The sequence below is a fragment of the Scardinius erythrophthalmus genome, assembly GCF_964197995.2.
Source record: "Scardinius erythrophthalmus genome assembly, chromosome: 4".
Lineage (NCBI taxonomy): Eukaryota > Metazoa > Chordata > Actinopteri > Cypriniformes > Leuciscidae > Scardinius > Scardinius erythrophthalmus.
This window is the reverse complement of record NC_138224.1, coordinates 43,497,138-43,524,009: the sequence shown is the minus strand read 5'-3', so window position 1 is coordinate 43,524,009 and position 26,872 is coordinate 43,497,138. Positions and strand designations below refer to the sequence as shown.

General features: G+C 37.3%; 1 protein-coding gene across 1 annotated transcript; it reads left to right on the top strand.

Annotated features, from left to right (window-relative positions):
* Window positions 1–21,097: 21,097 nt before the first annotated feature.
* LOC308689314 (protocadherin-8-like) lies at window positions 21,098–25,245 on the top strand (the record flags this gene model as incomplete). Its single annotated transcript, XM_081362966.1, has 3 exons — window positions 21,098–23,527; window positions 23,632–23,833; window positions 24,917–25,245. 3 exons carry the CDS (start codon window positions 21,098–21,100, stop codon window positions 25,243–25,245), a joined length of 2,961 nt encoding a protein of 986 aa, XP_081219092.1.
* Window positions 25,246–26,872: the final 1,627 nt, after the last annotated feature.

Genomic DNA, 26,872 nt, shown 5'->3' with positions numbered 1-26,872 from the left:
TTACACTGTGTTATCTAGATCCAGCGCGATATTGTTTTTTCCTCGAGAGACATAGTGGCTTGCAAACGAGCGAACGAAGCATGGCAGTTGCTCAGTGTTTGGATGTACAAATGAACACAAAAGTATTTTTTTAGTTCCTTCATCCGAGCCTCTGGAGAACCAGTGAGTTATGTGAATTTTTGATGTGTAATTGTTCAAGTTCAGACAGATAATCTTTCTCTCAAAGTCGTTCAACACTGTTTATGCATCAGTAGATCGCGTTGCAGTGATAAGATCTTCATTCACGCGATCAACAGGCTGTCATCTGCTCAATGCTGGAATAAATCTAAATACTTAAAACTTCTCATGATTCGTTAATCCTGATAGCTGTAATATTAAAAACGTATAAAAGCTGTAATAGTAAAAGTTTTCCAGATAGCTCTACATGTAACGCCAGATATTTCATATGCAAGCATGTCAGCCAATCACAGCAGTGGGCAACAACACTGAAGTCTCACAGCAGACACGCCCCTTCAAACAGAGTGTTCAAATCAATGGATGAAATTAGGCTAGGAAATATGCCTTTTATTTCTAAATTATAACAAAATTTGATCTAAAAAACATACTAACATTATAAGGGCCCCCTAGGAAACATTATAAAATAATAAAATAATCCATTCTACGGCACCTTTAAAGGGGTTACGTTATAAATTAGTCCAATTGAGATGTTCAAAAATCCCTCAATTTTAATTTCTTCCTGGTGGTGCAGGTGGTCCTGAAAAAGCAAACGTAACATGATTAATTTGTATTGTTCAAAAAGTAAATAATTTGAGGCCACATTTACACATAGCCGGGTATTTAGAGAAACGAATATTTCTCCCCCTCCGTTTTCAAAAATAACATTGTGCTCAAAAAAAGTTGTCATTTACATCAACCTGCATAAAAACAATGGGCGGCAGTGTAGGGAGAAGGATAAAGCCATGCAAGCCAATCAGAATCCTCAAAATCGACAACAACGAATAGCACGAGCGCCTTCCTGTTCCTTTCAAAACAACAGACATGGCGCGAGGTTCATTCGTGTGGGACAGACAGCGAAGCAAATGCAAACAGGCCAAAAGCGTTTGCACAAAAGTAAAAATGAGTACCACCTTAACAGCATCCATGATCAAATAGTAGCCAAACAAACTCTAAACATAGAGCGCTCACATAACGTAAGCATTTTTTGGCGCATAATGTCAAGTCAAGTCAAGTCAAGTTTATTTATATAGCGCTTTTCACAACATAGGTTGTATCAAAGCAGCTTCACAGTAATTAATTAAAACAATACATCAATGTTTGTTTCTAGTGGAACGTCCACGTTTGGTAATGCTGATCAATAGTATCGTTGATTGATTAATTAAATTAAATATCCCCAAATATCCCCAACTGAGCAAGCCAAAGGCAACAGTGGCAAGGAACCGAAAAAACTCCATCAGGTGACCTAATGGAGAAAAAAAAACCTTGGGAGAACCCAGTCTCAGTCGGGGGCCAGTTCTCCTCTGGCGTTTATGAACTAAAGGTCGGATTTAACTGTAAGATTAAAAGTATTATATGAATGCCTGGCTGAAGAGATGCGTCTTTAATCTAGTTTTAAACTGGGAGAGCGAGTCTGAGCAACGAACAGTATCCGGAAGACTATTCCAGAGTTTTGGTGCTAAATGTGAAAATGCTCTCCCTCCTTTGGTGGATCTGGATATCCTAGGTATGACCAAAAGCCTCGAATTTAGTGACCTTAAAGAGCGCGATGGATTATAGGGCGATAGAAGATCTGTTAAATAAACTGGAGCTAAGCCGTTTAGGGCTTTATAAGTCAGTAACAATACCTTGTAATTAATACGGAACTCTATAGGTAACCAATGTAGTGATGATAAAATTGGTGTTATATGATCATATTTTCTTGATCTAGTTAGAACTCTAGCGGCGGCATTTTGGACTAACTTTAGCTTGTTTATTGAGGATGCAGGACAACCAGCTAATAAAGCATTACAGTAATCTAGTCTCGAGGTCATGAATGCATGAACTAACTTTTCTGCATCAGATAGCATATTACGTAGCTTAGCAATGTTTCTAAGGTGGAAAAAGGCTGTTCTTGTAACATATGAAATATGATTTTCAAAAGACAGGTTGGAGTCTAATATAACACCCAGGTCTTTTACTGTAGAGGATGAAGTAACAGGAAATCCTACTATGTTAACCCTTTAGGCGGCAGAGGTTTTTTCATAAAACGTTCGATTTTGACATCTTAATTTCAAAAGGCTATATCTTAAAAGTGATAAAAGATAGAGACTTTCTGTAAATTAGAGAAATATTAAGGATGACCCAAAGTTTATGTAGGGATTACATTTTCCCATCTAATTTGCATATTATGACGTCATATGGTGGCGGCCATCTTGGATAATAGAATTTTATGTTTTTTGTTGTTTATTTTTTTTTTATTTTTTTTTTAGCTGACAAAGACGCACACATCACAAGGACATGAACACACAAAAAAGAACACATATTGTACACTACTAAATGGTCAGGGAAATAGATAGTAAATCAACAGTGTAATAAATGGCAGACAAAAACAATTGTTGCAGGGCTTTTGCTGTAGAGATAATGTCTCCCTATTCATCCAGGTGACATTTCTTGTAGTGTTTCATGGTGTGGTCTTGCGATAGACTATGCATAATAGCCCCTCTGCCCCGTGTCACATCGCCTCTTCTCCTGCTACGAGCAGCAGCGCGGGCGCGGCCAGATCTGCCTCACGCACGTGCCGAGTGTGCACAGCTCGGACTACTGTCATTGTCATTGCGACTCCCCACCCTGCCTCCACGTTGCCCCCTAACTGTCCTATGAATACTTCGACCTCGTCTAACATACCCAGTGGCATTAGACAAAGTCTCCACCACAATACTGTCGCCGCGATTGCGGAGAGGCACATGGCTAGCGCGGTAAAAATCTCCCGCAGCCGCCTCGTTCCCCACAACACTAACACGCCTGCTAACTTCGCGATGAACACTCCGACCCCGGGAAACATTGTTCCCACCACTGACATTGGGCAAAGGACCATCTAACGTTATATTGGGCAAAGGGTTCACCGTTTGTGCTTGGTGTAAGGTTATACTTTCACTTTCAGAATCACCGTCATTTTCTGAAGGCAGATAACGTTATTCCCCTTCAGAATTAGGGTCCGCGAATAGAAGACCCAACACTTCATTGCGGGTAAGCTTTATTGATGCCATTAGATAATAATAATAATAATAATCGAATGCAAATACTCGCTGACGTTGACAATATTGCTCTGATAAAATGGCTCACTCGCACACTAGCTCCGCTTTTGTTCGCACTGATTCAATGCGCTCTAGCTCGAAGATTTTGTAAAGAAGCATGACTTTTTTTTGAGTCGGGGATGAAGTATGACATGTCTGCCAACTAGTGGAGGGGAGGTCGAACGAAATATGACACCCTATTTGACAAAATCGGCCGTTTTATTCAGTGCCGCATCTTGTCGAGTAAACTCGACCGTGGCGCCCAGAGGGTTAAAGTTGTATTGTGAGAGGTTTTGTGGGTGGTTTTTTAAACCGATAAGTATTACCTCTGTCTTGTCTGGATTTAATAAAAGAAAATTACGCGTCATCCAATCTTTTATATCTTTAACACACTCTGTCAATTTGGATAATTTAGCGTTTTCATCTGGCCGTGATGAAATATAGATTTGAGTGTCATCAGCATAACAATGGAAACTAATTCCATGTTTCCTTATAATATATCCAAGTGGCAGCATATATATTGAGAATAATAGAGGGCCCAACACAGATCCCTGCGGCACTCCATAGTTTACTGGAGTTATGATCGATTTTTCTCCATTTAAATAAACAAAATGGTAGCGGTCAGATAAATACGATCTAAACCAGCTTAATACTTGTCCTTGAACACCAGTATAATTATGTAGTCGATCTAAGAGTATTGTATGATCTATAGTATCGAACGCAGCACTAAGATCAAGTAAAACTAATATTGAGATACAGCCTTGGTCAGAAGCTAAAAGTAAATCATTTGTGATTTTAACGAGCGCAGTTTCAGTGCTATGATGCGGCCTGAACCCAGACTGAAACTTTTCATAGGTGTCATTTTCTTGCAAGAAAGAGCCCAGTTGAGCGGACACAACTTTTTCTAGTATTTTAGACATAAAAGGTAGATTTGAAATGGGTCTATAATTTGCTAGATTATGTGGATCTAATTGTGGTTTCTTAATGAGAGGTTTTATAACTGGCAGTTTAAATGTTCTTGGAACATAACCTAAAGATAAAGACGAGTTAATAATATTGAGGAGAGGCTCTTCCACTATAGGTAACACTTCTTTCAATAGTTTAGTTGGTATAGGATCTAGTAAACGTTGTTGTTTTAGATGAAATGATAAGTTTATTTAACTCTTTTTGTTCTATAGTTGTAAAGCACTGTAATTGTTCTTGCGGGGTAATAGTTGAGGCTGAATTATAAGGCGCGATTGAGGATTGAATGTTTACAATTGTGGTTCTGATGTTTTCTATTTTCTCAGTGAAGAACTTCATGAAATCATTACTACTAAACTGTAACGGAATATTTTGTTCAGGAGACATCTGTTTATTTGTTAGTCTAGCCACGGTGTTACATAAGAACCTAGGATTGTTATGGTTGTTTTCTATTAGTTTGCGGAGATGCTCAGCCCTGGCCTCTTTTAGGGCCTTTTTATAACGTGACATACTGTCTTTCCATGCGATTCTAAAGACCTCTAAGTTAGTTTTTTTCCATTTACGCTCTAAATTACGGGTTTCCCTCTTTAGAACATGCGTAGTATTGTTGTACCATGGTGCTTTACTTTTCTCTCTGACCTTTTTTAATCTAATGGGTGCAACAATATCCAATGTTCCAGAGAGAATGGTGCTCATAGTGCTAGTTAATTCCTCTAGTTCATCTGTTTGTTTGGGTTCACTGAGCAGCTGAGACAGATCAGATAAGCTATTTGAAAAATTATCTATGGTGGATGGAAGGATTGTTCTGCCTAATCGATAACGTGGCGCAGCATGATATATTACAGGAGTACGTAATATGCAAGTTACCATGTAATGGTCAGTGACATCGTCACTTTGTGGAATGATATCTATATCGGTTGGATCGGTTCCATGTGATATAATTAAATCGAGTGTATGATTAAAACGATGAGTTGGTCCGGTATCGTTTTGCTTGACCCCAAAGGAGTTTAATAAATCTGTAAACGCAGCCCCTAGCGCATCCTTTGAATTATCTATGTGGATATTAAAGTCTCCAACAATTAATGCTTTATCGAAATAAACTAATAGGTCTGAGAGAAAATCTGCAAACTCTTTTAGGAAATCAGCGTAAGGCCCAGGTGGTCTATATACGGTAGCCAAGGCTAGAGATAATAGGGATGTTTTTCGAACATCTAAGAGTGTAACATTTAGTACAAGTACTTCAAACAAAATAAACTTATAGCCCGTTTTCTGAGTAACATTGAGAATATCTCTATAGATTGTTGCAACACCGCCGCCACGACCAATCAGACGGGGTTCGTGCTTATAGGAGTATCCTGATGGAGTAGACTCATTTAGACCGAAATAATCATTTGGTTTAAGCCAGGTTTCAGTAAGGCAAAGTACATCGAAGCTATTATCTGTGACTATTTCATTTACAATAACTGCCTTAGGTGTGAGTGATCTAATGTTTAGAAGACCTAGCTTTAGAAATTGTTTTTGATTACTAATAGCAACATTTTCTGGTTTAATAACAATTAGATTTTTTCTAGATGCTGCAGTAGATTTATTATTTGATCTCACTAAACGAGGAATAGACAGTTATCTATGCAATGTTCTACACTATTTATATCAGTTAAATTGGTGCAGCAGAGACTATGATTTGGACTTTTGGTTACTAGTCAAAAGGTATTTAACATTTTGGAGATGTTATAATGTGACATTTGAGTTGACACGGCAACACATAACCGGCGTTTTCAGAAATCTCCACTTTGGTTGGAGTTTTTAGAAATAATCGTTTTCTGGGATAAAAACTGCGTTTTCGTGTAAATGACAGGCCAAAACGCAGGGAAATATCTGCGTTTTTCCATCGTGTAAACGGGGCCTTAATTTGCCTGTTAAATCTAAAGGTATTTCATGTAAGTAAATCTTGTATTTGTATTTTTTTTTTATATTTTCTTTTTATACTTTGAAGCCAGTGAGAAAAGACCAATGTCTTGATTATTATTTATTTGTTGAGATGTATACAGACAGAACTTAAAGGACACAAAATAATAATAACTGACAACACAATATAAAAAAATAAACTCATAGGACAGTGTAATTTGACGTAGACGGAAGGCTAAACTCCGCCCCATAAACGTCCTGAATTTTTTTTTTAATTTTTAGCCAGGACTGCCGCTCTGAAGGCAGCCTTCTCATGGCTGGGGCCAGGCCCATTAAAAAATGATACGTCTCATCTTTCTCCTCTCGCTGCCTGACTTTCTGGTCCTCCCTGGCCTCTTTCCTCGATAAGTAAACCTCAAAGAAGTCCTTAGACTTCCTTTTCTGAGGAGGTGGACAGAAAGGCTCTCCCTCACTCTCGGATGTGCCCTGACCTGCATCATCTACCACCTGCTGCTCCTCCTCAAGATTGCTGCAGACACTGTTCAAAAGCATTCTGTAAACTTTCCTGTGCCTCCTCATTATACAAACACTGCATTATTTTTCAATTTTAACTTCATCGCTGTATTTTCAGAGAACTTAAAAATTAAAAAAGCTTATAAATCTGAATAACTAAACAAGATACAGCTACCTTCTGAAAGAAGTAGAAGCCTCAAGGAAGCTCATGCACTCCATATACTTCCACCTCTTAGTACGTTTTCCAGCCTGTCCACTTTTAGTTAACTTTACCTCTCTCCTTTTTCTAACATTGGTGTCCCTGAGGTTTTTCCACAGTTTTTTTGCATCATCAACACAAAGCGTTTTGTAATGTCAATACACATTACATGTAACACACGAAGTAACAAGTTAAAATCATTCGACTAGACACTGTAGATATCACACAAAGAATATATAGTAAACCAAAAGCAGCCCTAAATAATCTCACTACATTTAGTTACATTTTCAAAGTAAACACGTGGTGCGTTCAAGTCCTCCTGGGAAGTTCGTACGTACGAGGTGGGAAGTCGTGCTTATAACGGCATATGCGTTCAAGTCACTTTCGTCGGAGCAAGATGGCGGAGTACTTTCTCTTAATTAATTACACAAAAATACAGTAAGATTCTTAAACTCGTGTTCTAGAAAATGAAGAACAAAGAAATGTGCATCAGGTGTACTTTGTATACTTATGTTTTTAATTAATTTATGAAACCACTGCCAGCTCATCGTTATATGTTGCATTGTTATATTATAATACTATCATATTCTGTGTTGGCGATTAGCTAACTGCATTGTAAATAGAAAAGCCTGACAATCACAGCTAAATACCTTTACGTATTGTGTATTCCTTCATGTTAATCACTGACACGCCCCCAACTCGTACAGATCGGGGCTTAAAGAAAATCCCGAGCTCCCCACTGGTATTTACCACATTGTGGTGGCGTTCAACTCGTAAATACGATCTATACGAGATGACTTGAACGCACCAACGGTCTCTGTCTCTATCTTTGACGATAATAGTGTTAGCTTTCTATCCTAAATGTAGTTTAGCCTGCTAGCCTACACAGCACAGGACTACAATGACTAAAACACACAAAAATAAAAATCACACAACACACTCACAGTCGTGATAACCGAGTTGGTTGGCAATTCTACTCCACACATTGTCTTTTAAATCGTTGTCCTTGTAGCTTTTGTTACTTTTGTCAAACAAAACGGGATTTGTTGACACACAAGCAATAAGAAGATCCGCCATTGTTGTTGTGACGTCACCTTTGTTTCCTTGAATGTGATTGGCTGAAGCCTTTACTGTCGCCGCAAAAAAAGTTAAAAAAAATCGACATCGAAGCGAATGAAATAAAAGTCGTTTTTTCGCCGCAGCACATTCGCGTTCGGTTTGGAAGCACTCATTACACAAACAGCTGATCGAAAAATAAAACCATCTCGCGAATTATTCGTGCGTCAAAATCGCATCCAGTGTGAAAGGGCCTTAACATTTAGATACTGAGAAAATATACTGTAGGGGGCTGCAGGGTTTTCGTCTTGAGAAAAGTCTGGACCATTTTTATGCTTTGCTCAAAATAAACTACTAATAACAAATAATCAAACAATGTAAAAAACCTAATTAGCACAATTACCCAGTAATTTCAAAGTTTTATTGTCTTCCATTGCAATCTCGAAATAATTTTCCAAATGGTAACAGTTTATGAAATTCTCGAATCAACTGCATTTTTTTTTTACCTCACAAAATGATCAGTGTCTCTCTTTCATATATGAAAACCCACAACATGTTTACTTTTGTGTAGGTTTCAGATGGAGGACCCTTTCAGAAATTTCAGAAATTGCGATCGTCAGAAATTTTTAAAGCAGTCTGATTTAATTTAGGTACCTTATTTTATTATAACTCTTGACTTGAGATCATCCACACATTAGATACGGGTTCACGTATGGCAAGCAAATCCGTGTATCATTCTTTCATATTTTTTTTAATATAATTTAATATTTAAGGCCCCTTGAAATTAAAATGTAAGTTTTTTAGCTTTTAGTATGAATGTTTACCTTAAGGTTATGAATAAGCTGGTGTGTTCCAAAAATGGATTACAGATTTTAATGACGTCACCGCGGACTTCAGCTTCTCGTCACATCTTCTGTCCAATCAAATGCTCTCTAGAATTTAAAGCTCCACCCCCTATGCGATAAATACCACCTGGCCAAAGCGACCGTTAACACACAGAGCAATATGGGTTGGAGACGTGTGTTCGGTTGCACAAACGCTCAAGTTTTTTTTCAGGTTTCAAATGGTACATGGTTCAGAATAAAAAGGCTACACTGTAAAAAAATTCACCCGTATATTTGTAGTAAGCTGTGGTTCCAGCCCTTGACCACAATTTTACGGTTTCAACAATGCTGTAATTTCACAGTAAATTACTGGCAGCTGTGGTTCCAGCCATTTATCGTAATTCTACAGTGATTAATTTTACGGCTGTGCTGTAATTTCACAAAGTACTAGCAGCAATGGTTCCATCTATAATTCTACAGTATAAAAAAGTTAGAATATAAATACTGTTTTCTATTTACTCTATTGTCCTATATCTATTAACATCCCTATATGTAGCATAATGTATACAGACATTCCAAACAGACTTTTTACTCAATGGAAAAAATGAAGAAGTTTATGTTTATGAAAATTATGTTACAGTATTGTTTGCCATTTATTTAAAATAGGTAACAGGTTTTAACAATACAGTAACAGTATACACTGTAAAAATGAATACGCTATATCTACTCAAAATTGTGTCAACAGATTACAAGCAATATTATTCATTCAATTTAAAAAAAAAAAAAAAAAAGCATTTCCGGAGGAACTGCAAAGTGTTCTTGCTCGGGTGTGGTTCACTAACGTGAGCAGGTAGTGGATAAGGGTGCCTTGAAGTTTGCTGATCTGAGAATTTCAACAATAGTACTTTTTTTCAAGATTGTGCAAAAAGGTGAAAAGTTATGTGCATTAAGAGACATGTCTGCAATGTAGACTAGTGCCAATGGAATTGTTTATGTGGCTTGGTTGTTGGTTTTGAAATAATTGGTTATGAATTTAAAGCAGAGAGTGGGAGTGTTTTGGGTGATGAAATAGTAGCCTATTGAAAAGAAGTTGACAGTCTTCATTTACTGTATCCAATAAGCCAATACAAAACTGACCCAGCTGTTCTGTGGTTGAGTGTTCCCTTTGAATAGGAACAAATTTACTATCTCAAATTAAGGTCTACCGTAATTAGCGATGCTTTGATTGCTGCTGTCAAGAGGTTGTCATCACCTACACAGAAACGCTGATTTTTATAGCTTACCGACAGTCCTCATATTGTAATTAAATGAAAAACGGTTTCACTATTAGCTTGTTCTAGTAATGCAATCGCAACAACATGGATAACGCTGTTTGGCCTTGCCTAACTTTATATGCCATATGCTAGAGTTATACATACCGCTGCCATTTCAGGGCTTGAATTTCAGTGTGGGAATGTGGGGATTGCGCATAATTTAAACCATTCCCGCAAGGTTAGCTTTTATAGTGCGAGAAATTCCCGCACAAATATATTTGCTTCATCTTAGAGCAAATGATTAAAAAATAAATTCACAGATGCGAGAAAAAAGATGTCAAACTGTCTTTTATTCTCGAATTTAATTCCTCAATCAGCGCTGGACCGGCATTCTCTGTCTTCCGCTGAGCCCTGGCCGTAGACTGATCATATGTTTCACGCTGTCAATGCAGTGGTCTGCGTTGCGCTGATCTTATTCACACTATCGAGTGTAGATGCAGCATTCTAACATTGAGTCATAATGAGCTGTTTGTGAAGAAATTATCCACTTCCAAATTATGTAATTTTAATCACGAAATTGAAACATTAAAAACAATTTGCTCTTTATGGTGTGCGAGTGACGAACCAACTGATCAGCTTGCAGTGTAACAACATTAAATGCTTGGCCCAACAGCTGATCATAGCTGTACAGGGCGCCTTATTATTTTTCATCTCCATAAATATATCTAGTAGTAAAACTAATGCAAGGGCTAGAAATTAATTAATCTTTTGTTGATACTTCCTTGTCATCATGGAGAGCGCAGTTCATGGTTGCATAGCAACGACAGACGCCACGGGACAGCAAGCGCTTGTGGAAAGGAGACAGCGGTGCGCTCGCGCTTTCCACTTGTTTTTACAAATCTAAGGTGCGTTCCATTCGACAGGGTCCATACGCAGTGTTCACTGTTCTCCTACTCCCTGGGCACGGTATATCAGTTGAAGTGTAATTTGTATAACAATGGCGAAATGTATGAATACTTACACACATACCTAAACTCGTTAGTTATGACCGTTCTGACTGGTGATGACGTGGTGCGCGAAATGACAGTTGGGTGATCATCGCTCTCCACTTCCTGTTAAGTGATGTATCGATGTTCCCTTATTCCCTATGCCGTGCGCAGTGCCCTTCGAACTGAACATGTTCGCTCCCTTCGGACTGGAATCTCACTTAAGATGGCGGAATATCCTGTGAAGTCCACTTCGCAGTCCACAACGCACCTCTAGAGCGACGTTGTTGATTGTTTGAGCATGTGACTGCGCGTTTCTCCTTGTTTTCTATTGTTGTTGTATGATTAAATTAGACCAATGCAAAAAAACGAAATTCATGCCTGCATTTATTAAGACAAACCTAGTAAAAACGAATGCAGTATACACTGACTTGGCAGCTCTGTGAAATGTAATACAACAGTGCCACCTACTGTCTAAATGCATTAACATTAAAAGTGTGAGGTGAACTCTTGCATAGACATAGGTAAATGGGTTTGTCTATTAGCCTGAAATAAAACATTTAAAAAAAAAATTCAGATCTTGTGCTTCCTCACATTGGAGTCCCGAGTTCATGTATAAAGTTTGGTTTCGATACATGACAGACTTCCTGAGATATGGACGACTTCCTGTTTGGCAACTACACCGCTGATTTCGTTTGGCTGTGACGGGCAAACGCTTCCGAAAATCAAAAATCCTTCTAGTAACTTTTGTGAGGCTTGGTCCAAGGATCATGTACGTCTAGTTTCGTGAAGTTCGGACCAAATTTGTGACCTGTGAAACTTTAGTTTGGCTTTCTGTTCAATCCACTATGGCGGACAAACGACATGGACTCGTGATGTCATCTTCGCGAGCAACTTACACCAGTACTGACCGAACGTTTTAAAGTTGGAACGGTGTCTCTGTCTCAAAGGGCCTAGGCGCAGGAGCTGGCCAAAATTTTTCTCCCGGGAATAATAATAAGAAGAAGAAGAAGAAGAAGAAGAAAACTTAAGAAGAACAATAAGTGTGCTGCTTTCAGCAAGCACACTTAATAAATGTTTCTTGATCGGCTATTTGGTATCCTATATGCGATTGATTTCTGAAGTGTCACTGATGACTGGAGTAATGACGCGGAAAATGCAGCTGCGATGACAGCAATAAAATGCATTTTACAATGTATTCCCAAAGAAAAACGATTATTTTATATATAAATATATAAACGTTAAGTACAAGAAGCTATGATTCACTATGGCCGTGGTCATCGTGGTAAGTGCTAACGGTAAGTGTTTAAAACATTAAAAAGTCTTACAGATCTAAAACTTTTAAACGGTAGTGTAGTTTAAAAGTTTTGAAGTAAAGCCTTTATGTCAAGAAAATGTATAGTCAGAATACAGCTTTTAACTTCGACTTGTTTTTGTGAATAAGCTACAAACAATTCATAGAGGTCAGAGGTCATGGTGGTTACAGAGAAACCATTTCCCCCCCCCAAAAACTCACTAATGTTAACAACATTTCAAAGCATACCTATTGTGTTTTAAATTTTTTAAGAGAGAACTGATCACCAGGCATTTTCCCCCAAGATTCTTAATAGTTTAAACTGGAGTGTAAATACACTGCAAAAATGATTTTCCAACTTAGTGTTTTTGTCTTTTTTTAAAACAGTCCAAATATTAATAAAAAAAATGAATCAAGATGCATTTAATAAATGAGTAAAATCGAGCTGTGTTTTTGGACTTTACAGCAGCTTTTGATGTAATAGACCATAGTCTTCTCATAGCCAAACTCAAAGCATATGGTTTTTCACATTCAGCAATGACCTGGGTGCATAGTTATCTTTCCAATAGGACGCAACAGGTCTTTTTCAATGGTAGTCTTTCCAACTGCTTAACAACATCATGCGGCATAGTACAAGGAAGCTGCCTGGGTCCACTTTTATTCTCAATATTTATAAATGATTTTCCACATGTTTTTAGAAAGGCTAGTGTTATTATGTATGCTGATGATGCTACTTTGTTCACTGCAGCATCAACATTACCTGAACTCAATGAGAATCTCCAGCATGAGTTAAATACAGTAGTGGACTGGGTGAAAAAGAATAAATTGGTACTGAATATTTCCAAAACTAAATGTATGATATTTTGCAATAGATACATGTTACCAAGTATCACCTCACTTAATCTGCATATAGAGAGCAATGTGGTTGAGCAGGTTATCAGATTTAAACTGCTGGGTGTTAGACTAGATAATTTATTATCTTGGTCAGACCAGATTGACCACATTGTCAGTAAGATGGGCAGGGGTATCGCTATGTCCAGAAAATGCTCTGTATATTGTCCAACTGCTACATTGAAAAATGTCATCCAAAGTCTTGTTCTGCCTCACTTATATTACTGTCCAGTAGTTTCGGCCCAAAAACATCTAAGAAAACTTCAAACTGCACAGAATAGAGCAGCCAGAGTAGCTGTGCATTGTTCTTTTCGCGCTAGTGTGCGTGAGATGCATATTAAATAATCTTGGTTAACAGTAGAGGCAAAAGTAAAATATCTTCTGTTGCTCATGCACAAGGTCATGGCTAATGCATATAACTTTATAAAAGAAAAAATATTGTTTAGTGGATATGGTCATGAGCATGTGACACGCTCAGTCAGCAACAAGATAATGATTACTCCTAGTCCAAGATGTAATTTTATGAAGAAAACTATTGTATACAGAGGGGCTGTAGAGTGGAACTTACTTCCATCCAGCGTCAGGGAAATCAAAAGTCAATTTTCTTTTAAGAAAACAATAAAAAGGAGATTACAGGAGTGAAAGTATTATCTATTTTTATTTTTGCATGTTTTGTTTTAAATTGCATGTTGAATAGATGTTGCTTTTTGCATAACTGCATAATTTGTACTGTCCTTTTAAATGTGTGTCATGGCAGATAATATATCGTATAGTTTTCATAGATCTTACTGATGTATTGATTAATAGAATTTTGTATTTTTGTATTGTGATTTCAGTGGACCCCAGGAAGACTAGCGACCACCATAGTGGGAGCTAATGGGGATCCAAATAAAACAATAAAACAAGATGGTGATTTGGCGGTTTTAACTTCATAATTAAAAATATATAATGTATTATTTTTAGCATCTAATTTTTTAACATTATGTATGGTGTTGTAATTGCTGTTTAAATGCATGGTTAGAAAAATAAATGGTTAGCACATAGTTAGAAAAGAATGCCCCTGGAAATCAATTTAAGGGGTCAAATATTGGCTCTCAATGGGAATGTTAATGTCTGCCGGTGATATTCCATAAAAAAAAAAATATATAAGCAAAGTTAAACATGACATTTACTATGAAACCAATATAATTAATGCATTACACTTGTGAATTTACATTCAAATGTTTTATGTTTTATCTTCAAAACATTTTGTATCACTGGATCTCAACCTTCGTGTCTCGGAGCAGTTTGTAACAGTGGTGTTCTTTTGGCGTGCCTAAGAAATGTATTGGACGTCTCTGATGGACCCGATTTTCCTCTAAAAGTAAAGTGAAAATCTAAGCAGTCTGTAGCCATGTCTTTTTTAAAAATTTTCATATTATTTGTATTTTATTTTATAGGGGTAGCTAATAAGCGAGTATTAACAAAAAATGAATTAAATAACAAAAAATATCAGGGGTTAAAAAACAACCCAATTTACTGGGTAAAATTAGAACAACATGTGTTCTGTCCTATATTCACACAGCCCTTGGGCTAAAAACAACCCAAATTGAGTTGTTCTTAAACAAGTGTTTTTAGAGTGTGTTTAAATATTTCACATATGTATGTTGAATGTTTTAAACTTAATACACATAATGTTGAAATTGTCATTGTATGTGCTTTCTTGTCAAGTTGCTATGAAAGTTTTTACACCAGTGCATGGGGCCAATTTTCATGATCTCACCTAGGTCCCCACAATCCCATGGGCTGGCACTGTGTGTGTGTGTGTGTGTGTGTGTGCGCACGCTTGTGTACAACCAAATACAATGCCCTAAAAAAAAAAAAGAAATCGAAGTGATTAGTCAACATCCTCATAATTCTTTTCTAATGCTTTCATGCTTGACACAGAGTCCAAATCTCCTAATTATCATACCAAAAGACTTGCGCCCTAAATAAAAGGCTTCAGACAACAATGGTCATGAGCGCTTGAACAAATGCCTTCACAATGCTGTCACTATGCCATTCTCAACTCTTTACAAATGCAAATAGACTGCGTGAATATGTGATTCTTTTAGAAACTCGCAAGCACGTGAATGGCATGTGAATCATGAGAGAGAATGACTGATATTTCTTAATACTTCAGAGGTTTAGCGGTCTGCTTTGTTTGTCATTGGTTATTCGACTATTAAACTAAACTGTCGAAACACAATTTTAAATAGAATAGTTGATTTAGGATTTAACATTAACAACACTTTAAAAATATATAAATCTTAATAATGACATCTTTTCTCTTTGAACACTGAAGTGATTACACTGCTGTCAACTGATTGTGGTTCATATAGATTTTTTTTTTCTCCTTAACAACGATTTAAAGATCCTTTGCGAGGTGTAAGCAAAAAGATTAGAAATAGCCTACATTTGACCCAGCTTGTTCCTATGGATCATAACGGCTTTGTTTGGGGGAAGCAGGGTTTTCATGACCTTTGAGAGTAGGCTAATCAAAAAAAGCTGGGTTGTTTCAACCCATGGTCAAATATGCACTAACCCAACCTTGGTTTAAAACATTTAATTACACTTTTAAACCCAATGGTTGGGTTTTTGACCATATTTGACCCAAACATGGGTTGTAACAACCCAGCATTTTTTTAAAGTGTGCTTAATATACTGCATGATAAATCTAATACTTATGACAATGCACTTCTTTCATTTGATGCTGAAAAAGTGTTCCACAGGATGAAGTGGCAATACCTGTTCAAGACTATAGAAAGGATGGCATTTGGGGAAAAGTTTATGAAATGGGTCTAGATCCTGTATGCTAACACTTCAGATGAGATACTAACAAATGGAGAGAAATCTGCCTCATTCAAACTTTACAGGGGAACTCGTCAGGGTTGTTCGCTTTCTCCATTTATACAATGGGAACAATGTGCACAAATGGTTTGGTTACCAACATTCTTCAAAATATCTTCTATGTTAAACAGAAGAAGGAAACTCATACAGGCCTGTAACATCATGAGGGCAATTTAATGATGACAGAATGTTTATTTTTGGATGTACTAACCCTTTAACCTTTTTTTCAGGATTATTGGAAGGCATTTTTAATGGGTCATGTATCGATCTGCATCTCAACATGGGAACTTAAATTAATTTACGTGGAAGCGATAAAAATTCTGTATTATAAATTTTAAGGCCAGACTAGTAGTATGTTGAGGGTTGATTTGTAGAGAAGGACTACACGCTTGCGCACATATATTCAAACGCGCATACCTATAGATTGAACTCGTAATACGCATGTGCACACCATCGGCGTTCTCACTGGTTCGTGTTTTTGAAGTTTGCGCAGGAAGTATTTAAGAGTTTTCTGTTAAATTGGTGTCACGTTAGCAGCCCCTAAGTTAATAACTAATGATCGTTGCGACGGAAGTGAATCAATCAAACTAACTTTAGCTGGACAATAACTGTATTCTAGAGCTGCTGTAAAGCCAGAATAATCTTTGTTGCTTTAATTTCCTATTATCAATGTAAAGCTGCTTTGGAAAAATCTACATTGTTAAAAGCGCTATATAAATGAAGATGACTTGACCGCACTTTCACGCACGCTCAGTCCTCTCTGCATTGGATTGTGGGAAATAGTGCTTCAGCAAGTGTACATCGATGTCGTTCACTCAGAATTCAGACACCACTACAAAATGCCCGACACCCGATGTATAGTGCACTATATAGTGGATAGGGAGCGGTTTCGGACACAGCTTTAGTCATGTTTGTTCTTAGTTTCACTTCCATGGACTTTTAGTTAGTATTCATTGGTTCCTGACTTCCTTTGTTCCGCTCCCTCTGCTTGTTTGTCTCCATGGTTACTAATATGATTTGTCATTCTGTTCAGCTGTGTTCACCTTGTCATCATCTGTATTTAAGTTCCTGTGTTTTCTATGTTTGTTGTCCTGTGTTCTTAATGTGTTGTGGTGTTTATCTGTGAGTTTCATCATCTGTGAGCTATATTAAAATACCCTTTACCCTTCATCGTCGTGTTCGTGATCCCTACAATCCGTGACAGTTGGAGGCTAATCATGTAATTGCCTGTTCTTGTAAAAATTAGAAAGTTCTGGGGTGTCTCATTACATGCATGGGATGACCACATGTTTTACCTTATAAGATTCGTTATTTAATGAAAAACAAACTTCATATGTTTTGGTCCATCTGGAAAGTGTTTATGACTTTTTATAAAACCTTGATGGTAATTATTTTATAGATCTAATAGTTAGTATAAGAGTAGGCTACATTACTGTATTTTATACATGGAGATGTTTTTTTAAATATATATGTGGGCAGTTGTGATTTAAAGAGTCAGACTGGTAACTTTGAAGTTTGAGGGTTCGATTCTCAATACCGGCAGGATCTGCTGAGGTGCTGATGAGCAAGGCACTTTATCCCCAATCATGTGATGGTTTTCAGTGTGTGTGTTCATACTCACTGCTTCTTATGTGTGTGACTGTGCACTAACTTGGATGGGTTAAATGCAGAGGACAAATTCCGAGTTACCATAGTTGGCCTTCACATGTCACTTTCAGTCATTGTTTTATCATTAATGTTGTTATTATTATTTTTTTTTTTTTTGTAATTTATCTTTGTACACACACACACACAAAATGTTAGGCTTTTTTTTTTTTTAAGATTTAGGAATTTCAATTGCATAGTAAAATTCCAACAAATTGAATAGAACAATCCTTATTATTATTCATATTATGAATTTTAAATGAGTAAAAAAAACTAGAGCTTGATAAAATATTTTGTAAAGGTCTAGGAACAAGGAAATGGACCGTGTGTGTGTGTGTGTGTGTGTGTGTGTGTGTGTGTGGGTAAGTAAATGAATGGTCCTTTCCCTTGTTCCATTAATATTTATACAAAATGTAAATATTTATTAAGCTCTATTATTTTAAAATGATTTATTTTTTTTTACTTCATAATATAAATATGTAAGGATTATTCAATTCAATTTAATGGATTTGAATTGAAATTCGTAAATTAAAAAAATAAAAACACTTTTTGTAACTTTTTTTGAGTGTTCTGTCTAAACTTTATTGCCTTTATAATGTTTGATGAATAAAATTATTGATCTTATTGACACCCTAGGCACAACCTTAAGCAATGGCCCTGAATGGTGGTTCAATATCAACATTGTGACAACCTTAACCACACAACACAGTTATAGCAACCTTTTGGCCATGTTGTTAAAACGTTGTTAGAAGGTTGGGTACTGTACGTTGTGCCAATTTACCTTATAAACTTTATTATTCTAAATATGATCAAATATAAAATATAATTAATATAAAATTAACCTACACTTAGATTTAAACTTAACGTTATCTTATAAACCAAACAAGTGCAAGAGAAAAATGTTGCCACAATCGTAAATTGCGTCTCGAGCACAATGGTGACAGATGGATTCCAACTGTTTCTTTGTGGCTCTGTTATAAGTGTTGTCCAGTGAAGGGGAAACCTCCAGAAAATCTCTCTTAACTAGCCATGGCGAACTCAGAGGCTCCCTAAATGCATTTTAATAGGGCCTTCAAGTCGGCAGGGGCAATTCAATGGCCAGCTTAATTTAGTCAAAAGAGTTACGACCATTGTGTCCCGTGAGGCGACACGCATATGGCGCTGTTTTATTGTGTTCAATCTAAACGCAGACAGGAGAACTCCTGGGACTTCATCTCCCTCCGGCTGCCATTGCAAAATCATGCCATTGACGTCGCATTAGGATACCCCGCTAAGCTATCACATGTGCTAAAGAGGGGTTCACAAGCATTTGATATTGGCTAATCCTATAGAAAGCCCTTTAAATATCCTGAAGCTTTAAATAAATCCTATTTGAAAAGGACAGTTTTACACCTGGCACAGCAGGCTAGATTCCAGAAGGGAGAAGGGCACAACAGAAATGTTGTGCTGTTGACATGTCTCGTAAATTTAACAGTTGACTAATCACCATTAATGCTAGGCCTATATAGAGGAAAAAGCTTTTTTTTTTTTTCTTTACAATGCCTTATAATGGCTTAGCAATAAATAAGTAATCATTTAGTTCAGAGATAATGTCTTAAATTCAAGTCTAAAACTAGTTTTTTTTTTTAGGTAATGCACAATATCAGATGAAAAATTGGGAGGGAATGCGACTATCTAAGTGGGAATTGCTATTGCCACAGCTGTCTTTGGGAGAGTGGTTGCAAATAACCTGACAGCTTCTATACTGTGGCAAAGGTGTATAGTCATGGATCCACCTGAGGACATTGTGTGAAATACAAAGAAAAGCGGTCAATTTCTTCTTGAGTAGGGAGCACTGGGTCTGGGTCTGTTTTTATATTTATTTATTTTTCTCGTCAGTTAATGAGGGAGGACATGGCTTGGTGGATGTCAAGAGTTGTATCTGTGCTTTCAGATTACAAGCAGCAAAAAAAAAAAAAAAAATCTTATCTTATTATAAAGACTTGTCATGGACTTAAATGTGCCATCTTGCAGAGGGCAGGTGGGTTTGGACTTGACAAACACCTGTTTCTAACAAGACTGGAAGATATGAATTTGCCTGAAATGATACCTTTTTATCAGACAATGTTTCACATGAAGGATGTTTTAAAGGTGGACGCAGATATTGTATCCTGGGGATTTTATGTGAAGTTGGGTCACCCAGGATAAAGATGGATGGAAATCTTTGAAAACTATTCAGAAAGTGATGGGCTTATGATCACAGAGACTTGCATCAAAACTGATAGAGGACATTTTTCTGGTAATACAAAAATATGAACCAGAGTGGCAGACAAGAGTTTGAAGAGACAAGGATTGGTATTGCACCACTAATGTGTGATGAGAATTGGGGTGAAGTTGCTGACTCAATCCAGAATTTCTGGACTCCTCAATTAGATTATCTGGAATGTGCTTCAAAAAGGGCACTTTATCACACAACAGAAATCACTAAAGAGACACAAAGCCTCCAGATGGTCAGGGTCCATGTATAAACTTCCTGTAGAGAAGCAAACTGTTGATCTACAGTGGAGGATTATTCACACGGCGCTAGCTACGGACAGACATGTGGCACACCTGAATCCAGCAGTGGGTGAGTATTGTAGGGTTTTTGGCAATTGAGATTTTGAGCATCTGTTTTTAAAATGTTTTAGACTTTTAGTCTTTTTGAAATACTTACAACTTAGTTTCAGGGCTTTACATAAGACTTTTCAGATAAAATATTCATAGGACTGAAGTATAGATTTGTATTAAGAAGGAGATCATGTTTATTGAATCTAATTGGGACAGCAAAACTGGCCATATGGAAAACAAGAAAGAATAAGCGTGTAGGTTGCAGCAACAGATGCTAAATCAAGCAATATTGAGAACAGCATTTGCATATTACAGTCTTACAAATAATGTTCCTGCTTTTTGTGAGATATGGTGTATTAATAAGGTTCTGTTGTACATGATGATAAATTGGTTAGCTTTTTTAACTTTTAATTAATTGTATCTATTTTGTATTTAATTGCTTTTCAATGATTATGTAATATGATATTTGAATTAAATAATATAAGATATAAATAACAATATAAAATATGTAAAAATTAAAGTTTTCTACCCCTAAGGGGACCCCTTTGGAATAGGTGGCACTAAAATGCCTGCTTTGTGTGGCATGTATAATGAGCTTTTAAAAGATCTTTTTTCAAAGCAGGGATTAGTCACACTTAATCTCATTTGCATTAAGATGTCTATAAACCACCCCATCCATTGCAGTTTTCTCAAGCTGCCCGTAGAGCTGACAGTGTGCGCACCGAGAGACAGCTTTCTCCTCCTGGCTTCAGAGAAACAAAATACATGTTTATTTGACAACTGTTGGCTTTAAAATATTTTCCTCAGTTGAAGTTACATAAAGCGGTAACTTCTTGACAAACCATGATGGGAGGTATTCCTAGCAGTCGAGTTTTATGCCATTGGTGGACAGAGGTTGCCTTTGTACTGCCTTTTCTGTCTACTTTAGCAGTGGGAATGATCATGACATATCAGACGTATGAAGAGGACGCTTTATTCACTGTCATCGGAAACTTGGCCAAGGACATGAGCTTAAATCCCTCAGATGATGCTAAGACCAATTTCAAAATGATGAAGCAGTTCAACGCATCTTTTATTAGGCTCCAAGAAAAAGACGGACAGCTAACAGTTGGAGAACGAATAGACAGAGAAAAAATATGTAAGAATGTGGTCCAGTGTCTTATTGTATTCGACGTTGTGAGTCTCTCGAATGAGCAATTTCAATTAATTCATATTGAAGTGGAAGTAAAGGACATCAACGATCACGCTCCTGAGTTCTCTAGAAAGGAATCAACTTTGGAAATTTCAGAAAACACAGCAGTCGGCACTAGGATATCTCTAGATGTTGCTATGGACGAGGACGTGGGTTCGAACTACATTCAAAGCTACCAAATATCTGCCAACAGTCACTTTACTATTGACGTGTTGAGCAGAGCTGATGGGGTTAAATATGCGGAGTTGGTGCTAATGAAAGAACTAGACAGGGAGACACATGCATCCTATGTTTTGGAGCTCGACGCAATAGACGGAGGAAATCCATCAAGGTCCAGCACCACAAAGATCAATGTCAAAGTAAAAGACTTTAATGACAATAGCCCTGTGTTCGACCGGAACAATTTTTCAGTTGATATACTGGAGGACTCGCCGGTGGGATTTCTGCTATTGGACTTAAATGCAGTTGATCCAGACGATGGATTGAACGGGGAAGTAGTGTATGGGTTCGGAAGTCAGGTGCCCTTGGAGATCCGACAACAGTTCAGCGTTGACCAAAAATCCGGGCAGTTGACGCTCAAGAGCCTGATTGATTTTGAGAGCAAGAAAACATATGAGTTCGATATACAGGCATCTGACTTGGGTCCTAATCCGAGCCCATCCATCTGTAAAGTTGTTGTTCATGTGCAGGATGTGAATGACAACGCACCAGAAATCACAATCACACCACTACATTACATCACTATTGCCTCAGTCACAGCGGAAATAGCGTACATCACAGAGGATGTTGCTAAAGAAAGCTTTGTGGCTCTGATCAGCACAGCGGACAGGGACTCGGGCGCAAACGGACAGATTAACTGTGCCCTCTATGGGCACAATAACTTCAAACTCCAGCAAGCATATGAAGACAGTTTTATGATTGTAACGACATCTCCACTTGATAGAGAAACAATTGCGGAGTATAACTTAACGGTTGTTGCTGAAGACCTGGGATCACCTCCCTTAAGAACAATTAAGCAATATACTATAAGGTTGAGTGATGAGAATGACAACGCTCCTGTCTTCGGTAAACCTGTCTATGAAGTGTCCTTGGTGGAGAACAATGCACCAGGTGCATATATCACAACTGTAGTGGCCAGAGACCCCGACTTAGGGGAAAACAGCAAAATCAGCTATAAGCTCCTGGACACCTACATCATAGGCTCTCCGGTGTCAACTTTTGTCTCTCTAGATCCCGCTACGGGCTCGCTCTATGGGATTAAAAGTTTCAACTACGAGGTCCTCAAACAGCTACAGCTACATATTCAAGCAAGTGACGGAGGCTCGCCACCACTCCAAGGAAGCACAATCATCAATCTAAAAATAGTTGACCAGAATGATAACGCACCCTCTATCACACAGCCTGCGCTAAGTAATGGTTCTTCCGAGGTTCTACTACCCAAAAACACACCTTCAGGTTACGTTATAACCCGGATACATGCTAGGGATGCTGACGAAGGTGTCAACGCAGAATTGTCATTCAGAATCTCAGAGGACGTCACCTCTATGTTCTCCATTAACGGAGCCACCGGAGAAATTTTTCTGAATCGTGAACTCAACTACGATGTTAACGAGAACTTGAGAATAACAGTAAGTGTCAGTGACAACGGGAGACCTTCACTAACTACAGTAATCACAATCGATTTCAAGATCATTGCAGGATCTCTTCCCAGTGACCGCAATATATTCAGGCACAGAACTGACGAAGAGATTCAGGAAGGGGATCATTCGCTCGTTATAATTGTGGTACTGGCAGGGAGCTGCACGCTACTACTTTTAGCCATTATTCTCATTGCAACTTCTTGTAATAAACTGAAGGTGAATGATCGAGGAGACAGCCATTCTGGAAACGAGGACAGAGTTAAAGCGGACCACAACGACCCACTAATTCCCATTCACAGTGGCATCGTGTTTGATATTCAACCTTACTCAAAAAAGCCAACTTTTTCTGGCTTCATCAAGACAGACAGCGATATTTCCTGCAGCTCTGAAGATGGTACGTGTGTCTTTGATCTAAAGGACAAAAGCCGCGGAGTCAACTCAGAAGTAAGTTATAGCCTAATGTCTTGCACTTTGAGATTCCATCTGATATTATCTGATTCATATTCTAAAGATTGTTTTGTTGTTGATGATGATATATTTTTTTACAGGATTATTCCACTCTACCTGATTATGGTAAAGATGCTCTGAGACTTACTCAAATTTGGAAAGGCACCTCAACTATATCAGCACGAGACCCTCAATTCAGTGGAAAGGACAGCGGGAATGGAGACAGCGACTACAATGACAGTGATTCAGATACAAGCGGCGATGGACCGAGAAAAGACGATCATCAAGACAACGTTCAAAATGGTAGCCCTAAGCATCAGTGGCGTCTAAATATGCGCAAGTGTAAAGCAGGGTGTGAATTATACACAATGGGCTTCAGGGAGGTCAGAGAGGGTTGACTGGGGATGTGCACACATCCCTAATAATTTAATAATGCAACTTTAACGTGCAACTGATTAATAGATAACCTGCTTGCTCCCATTTCAGCGTAGTTGTGTAAGCTATATTTTCAGCAAACAGCTTACTTCGTACATTTAGTTTAACAGCATTAAAAAGGGCAAATGTTTTCGTTCAACTGAACTGTGTATCTGCATTTTAAACACTTTGTTTTTCTTCCATGCATTAAATGCACGTCCCTGAAAGTGCATGGTTTTTATAGACTATTTAATTCTGCCGCTTAAGTAATGTCAGACGTAGCCAAAATTAAGAGATCAAGCCTTCTTTAGGGGCTCAGATATTTTTTAATTACCTTTAATATAATGGAAAATATTCTGGAGTCTATGTAAAAGAGCACAGCTGAGATTAAAATGTCAACAAATTGAAATTCAGATTAAAAAGTGTAAACTAAATAAACAATTAGAAAACTACTATACTATAGTATAATAGCATATTTAATTGCTTTTATTATAGATAAATGTCTCCCAAAATGTAATTTGTGTGACAATTTACAAGCTTAAATGAACACATGACGGTATTTATTTGATAACTGCATCCTGCCTGAAACTCAAATGTAAAATTTGCTTCTGTAATTTACATACAGAGAGATTCAGCACAGCATGTTTTACTGAATGATTTCCTCACTTATTTAAGTGTTCCTTTTTGGATAAGCATGTTGTTATTTTTTATTTATTTTTGCTGGTAGATGTTGCCACTATATAATAATTTTGTAGCAAAAAAGCATCTTCGCATATAAGATCAAGTCTTAAAGACATAGCAAATAACCTATATCAGAAATGTGGTTTTATTGAGAGACAAGAGATGTAGGCTACTACTAATATCAGCTGACATAAATGGTCTATTAAGCATGTATAATACCTCTATGTTGTCTGTTTTCATAGACTAAAAAGCTTATATCTACTGATAATGATCTTCTTTTTGTTGATCAAGGTCTGTGGGCATGCACAAGCAAGTGCAAGATTTTGGGCCATTCAGATGACTGCTGGTGTCCAACTTCTGCCACGACAAACAGCAATTTAGCACATTCCTTTGCTAAGACGGGTTCACTTCAACACAACACTCTCGGGAGGGAAAACTACCAAGCCCACATTCCAAAAACAGAGCGATTGCAGAATGTCTGTGAGAAAGTAATGTACAGAGAATATGACTATATAACTATAGTTAATTCACCTCATCAAGTCAGGGTACATGAAATAAACAATATTACAATCCCAGTGTATTCACCAACAGAAACACACTTTTCCACACATGAAGTGTAAAGTTATCAAAACCTGCATTACTGACAGCTGTTGGCAATTTGTTTATTGTGTGGGGATGTGTGAAGTGTAATGCTCTTAAGTTTTTTTTTTTTTTTTACACAGTCAGACTTTGTAGATTTTTTTTTTTGTTTAAATCCTTTTGAAAAATCTGAGTATATTTTTTTATAATGCCACTATAAACAAAAGATGACTAAAATGATATTGCCTACTTGATTTTAAAAGCATGTTGATATATTTTTTTATACTTTTTAGTGAAGTTACATTTATCTGAATTCAAAATGTGTCTGTTTATATATTTATTTGTATAGTTTGTCTGTAATGTTAAGAAAATAAATGGTAAAACATGTTTGAGTTGCATTTGGTTAAATGTCTCATTTTATATTTATTATTTGACTTGAATCTTAAGGAATAAAAAAAATATTTAAAAAGTGCATTAGCTGTAAATTAGAGGATGACACGGGAGTGGATTTTCACTCCTGTCCCGTCCCACTCCCATAGAAATAAATCTTGTCCCGTCCCACTCCCAGACCAAAGTTTAAAAAATAATCCCATCCCATCCCACTCCTGGTAAATTGACTCCCATCCCGCTCCTGTTTAAACTGACTCCTGCTCCCATATATTTTTTTCTTCAATTAGTGTTTAGTAAATACATAGAATTTGATTTAATCTGCTCTCCATCCTGTTTTAGACCAGCTGCTGAACTCCTGTTTCTAGATTTTCTCCAGAAAATGGAAGACAGCAAATAAAAGAAAAACAGTACATAGTTCACACCATGTCTACAATAGTTTAATAAACCCAAACAGCACATAAAGCTGCATTTTACTCATTTATTGTTGAGTAAACAATACATTTATAGTTTACATTTATAGTTTTTTTTAATTACATGTTAACGATTTTCATCAATTATGCTCTTGCATAATGAGTCCATCTTAGTTATATGTTGCTGTGTAGGAACAAAAGTGCATCTACATTTTCTGGATTGAGGGTAGAACGCCTCTCCTCTATCAGTCTTCCCGCAACACTGAAGCTACGCTCAGAAGGAGTACTTGTTGCGGGGATAGCTAGCAGCCTCTTGGCAACTGGTACGAGCCCACCTGACATCTCCCGCCAGAAGTCAAGAAGACACTGGAAACGTGTCAACTTAGTGTCACTCATGTATTGCAGCACCAACTGGCGACCATGAGACCCCATATCACCACTGTCCTCCTTCCTCTCCTCCTCTTCTACACAACTTGCAAAGAAGTTATGCACCTCCGTAGCTCCTTTTTGCAACCTAAAATATAAAGAGATTGCACAAGAAAAATGGATGTTACCGTGACATAAATTCCAATTCATTGGCCTCTCTTTTGGGAAAACAACATTTATTTAAAAAAAAGAGATTTATTTAAAATTGAGTAAAAAAAACAAAGACCTGTGCAGGTATAAATTACAGTAGCTTCTTTTTATTTATTTCACTTTAATTTCTTTCAAATTATATAAGCAGCTTTACCAGGAAGACATAAAATTGTATGCTATTTTACCCTGCTCTTTTGAAGTGTGTGACAAGGGTCTTTGTGTCCTTAAACAGCTTGATGATGTTGCTGTGCACTGGGTTGTCCTCGTCCAAGTGGTCAAATACATGTTTTAA